General features: G+C 47.6%; 1 protein-coding gene across 1 annotated transcript in view; it reads right to left on the bottom strand.

The window, feature by feature from the left end:
- Window positions 1–1,272: 1,272 nt before the first annotated feature.
- The window catches only part of LOC107109067 (protein S100-A12-like), a 5,664-nt gene continuing 3,522 nt past the window's right edge, over window positions 1,273–3,414 (bottom strand). The window contains exon 3 of the mRNA XM_015409642.1: window positions 1,273–1,554. Coding sequence (XP_015265128.1) covers window positions 1,345–1,554 — 210 coding nt within the window. The 3' untranslated portion in view covers window positions 1,273–1,344. The remainder of the gene's footprint in view (window positions 1,555–3,414) is intronic.

Here is a 3,414-nt window from a genome sequence, read left to right as displayed (position 1 = left end):
GCGGGGGATCGCAGTTCCCCCGGGTGAGGTGCGGGGGGCGGGGCACACGACAAAGCCCCGCCCCTTGCTTCCGTCCGCCCTGCTTCTGGCCCTCATTCAGCCAGGAGGAGGCAGGTGAAGAGGGAGGGTAAGTTGCTTCCTCCCCACCTCTCCCCACCCCTGCCTGCCTGGGGCCAGGGAGGGCCTTGGCGGGGCTTCCTCGCACTCCTGCTGGCCTTGCAGGTCCACCGCCGGGCCCATAATGTCAGGGGGTGTGGCATATGCTAATGAGTTATGCTAATGAGTTCCCCTAGCTCTTTTTCTATGAAACTACCCCTGAGTCCTAGTATGCAGTAAGGTGGCCAGGAACGGCTTGAGAAGTTCCTGGAGATGGTGGAACAGCGTCTGGGGGAGGGCAGTGTTTCAGATATGGCTGCAAACCTCCAGGTGGGGCCCAGAGTTGTCCCAGAATACCAGCTGATCTCCAGACCTCAGAGATCCAGGTAGTGATAGCTGGTTACTTCACCATCCTTCTCTTGCTAATTTTGCATGTTAACCGAGAGTTCATGCACTATTTGGTGGTGTTTGATGTGAGAGCCAGTTTGGTGTTAGAGCTGGGAGTGTGAACTCTGATCTGGAAGACCCAGGTCTGATTCCTCACTCCTCCACACGAATCTGCAGGTGTGACCTTGGGTCAATCATAAGTTCTTTCAGAGCTGTTCTCTCAAAAGCAGTTCTCAAGAGAGCTCTCTCAGCCCCACCTACCTCACAGGGTGTTTGTTGTGAGGAGGGGAAGAGAAAAGAGACTGTAAGCTGCTCTGAGTCGGTTGATTTAAATTTGGTACTAATGGTCCACTTCTCTAATGCAACATAATAGAGAACAGTGTTCCCTCTAAGCTGAGTTAGTGTAACTAGCTCACAGTTTTTTAGCCTCCAGCTCACACATTTTTGGTTTGCTCAGGAAAGATGGTTTCAGAGCAAACTAACTGATGCAGTTGCCAGATTGCTGGCTCACCGCTTTAATGCCAGTAGCTGACAAAGTAGAATTTTTATTCACAGGACTCCACAGCTTAGAGGAAGCATTGATAGAGAAGTATTTTTGCATGATGTTCTAGGCATGTTATGTCCAGCATCTTACTTATCACAAGGATGCACGATTCCGTTGTGTTCTTGTTTTGTCTATACGTTGTAATAAACTTCCCGTTCCACACCCATTCAAAATAATGTCACTGTTTCTGACAACCGTGGCTTCCCCCCAAAAGAACAAAACAAACTCCCGAGGAACATTGGTTCATTCTTTAATGGGTCAACCTCTCAGTGGCAACAGTGGCCAAGGAAGTGAAATATCAAACTCACTGATGACCTTTAGTGGCCGTGGCTGTGGTCGTGGCCTTGGCCGGGGCCATGGCTATGGCTATGGCCAACGGTGCCTGGCTCCTTTTCTTTCTTGTGGATGTTATCATGACTGAAAATCAGCACTCTGGTAATAACACCCATGAATTCTGCAAAATCAAGCTGCTTGTTCTTGTCCTTGTCGAGTTCGTCCATTAGGACTTTAGCGGCATCCTTATTTTTCTGTGAAAACAAAGAATGGTTATTAAAGACTGCTGAGGCATCCAACTCTCTTTAGATTCTTTCTGTAATTTCCCAGGCAGCAATGTGTTTGAGGGCAGATTCTCAGAGTAGACAGGGATCTTGGAGACCCTGGTGCAAATCTTGACTGCCAAGGAAGCTTGCTGGGTCGCCTGGTTCTGGCCACATAGACCCAATTTTACCACACAGAGTGGTTGTGAGGGTGAAATGGAGGAGAGGAGAATTAGGAAAGCCCCCTGGAGTCCCCATTGGGGAGAAAGGCGAGGCATAAATTAAAGTCATTTTGTGACAGATGAATTTTGAACATAAGAACATAAGAGAAGCCAATGTTGGATCAGGCCGATGGCCCATCCAGTCCAACACTCTGTGTCACACAGTGGCCAAAAAATACCAGGTGCCATCAGGAGTTCAAGCAGTGGGGCCAGGACACTAGAAGCCCTCCCACTGTTGCCCCATCCAGCACCAAGAATACAGAGCCTCCCTTGCCCCAGCCTGAGAGTTCCTAATAGCCACTGATGGACCTCTGCTCCATATGCTTATCCAATTCCCTCTTGAAGCTGTCCATGCTTGTAGCCACCACCACTTCCTGTGGCAATGAATTCCATGTGCTAATCACTCTTTGGGTGAAGAAGTATTGTGAGAAAGGGAGAAAAGTACTTCTTTCTCTACCTGTCTATCCCATGCATAATCTTGTAAACCTCGATCATGTCACCCCTCAGTCGTCGTTTCTCCAGGCAAAGAGCCCCAAGCACTTTAACTTTTCTTCACAGGGAAATTGTTCCAACCCTTTGATCATTCTAGTTGCCCTTTTCTGCCCTTTTCCCAATGCTATAATATCCTCTCTGAGGTGGGGTGACCAGAATTGCACACAGTATTCTAAATGAGGTTGCACCATTAATTTATACAGGGGCATTACGATATGCATAGATAGCACATTGGAAGGATGATTTGCAACATTTATAACATAAGTAAAACAAACCCACATGACATAAGCATTGAAAATGCACATTGTGTGTACTTCCACAGAAGCAGAGTTAATGTAAATTTGTTGTAGATCATTGGACAAATGGAGTGAAAGTGTGAAATAAATGCTGAAGAAAATGATATTTGACTACACTTAATAGGGAAGAGTGGGAAGAATCTGGACATCAGATGTTTTCACAGGCTTTATGTTTGTAGGACTTCCTAATTCAGATACTGTCACTTTTAAGAGTGGAGCTGTGGAAGCAGCCATGAAGTCTGGAGGCACTTGGTAATTTTCTTGAAAAATCTCAAGGAACTCAGTCCCTCTGATCCCCAGTGCAGTATTACCAACCCCTTCCCAATATGCTTTCAGACGTTATATGTATACTAGGAAAAACACCCAATGTGGAAATCATACAACAAGCTCTAGAAAGAGACTCTGGGCAGGTGCCCTGGCCTTGGGCACTCAGCGTCAATTTGCTTTGGCGACCTCAGCAGGGTGCAATAACTCAGGGTCCACCATTTTCTCCAGGGGAACTGACCTGGAGAGCAGTTGTAATTCTGAGTGATCTCCAGCCCTCACCTGGAGATTGGCAACAATGGTTCCCCAGGAGAAAATGGCTGGTTGGGAGGGCAGAGTCTATGGTATTGTAATTGTCTGAGGTCCCACCTCTCTTCAAACCCCACCCTCTCCAGGCTCCACCACACAAATCTCCAGGAATTTCCCAACCTGGAGTTGGCAACCTTATCTCCTTCCCAGCCAACTATCAACATACCTTTATCTGCCCCTCTGACTTCAGCTTTCCTTCCCCCCCCCCGCAGCTTCTTTCTAGGAAAAGTACAGTCTTTCTCTGCAGTGGAGACCCAAGCAGGAGGGAA

This window comes from Gekko japonicus, unplaced genomic scaffold (genome assembly GCF_001447785.1).
Source record: "Gekko japonicus isolate JY-2015 unplaced genomic scaffold, Gekko_japonicus_V1.1 scaffold2850, whole genome shotgun sequence".
Taxonomy (NCBI): Eukaryota; Metazoa; Chordata; class Lepidosauria; order Squamata; family Gekkonidae; genus Gekko; species Gekko japonicus.
Note: the sequence above shows the minus strand (reverse complement) of the source record. Positions and strands in the feature narration are given on the sequence as shown.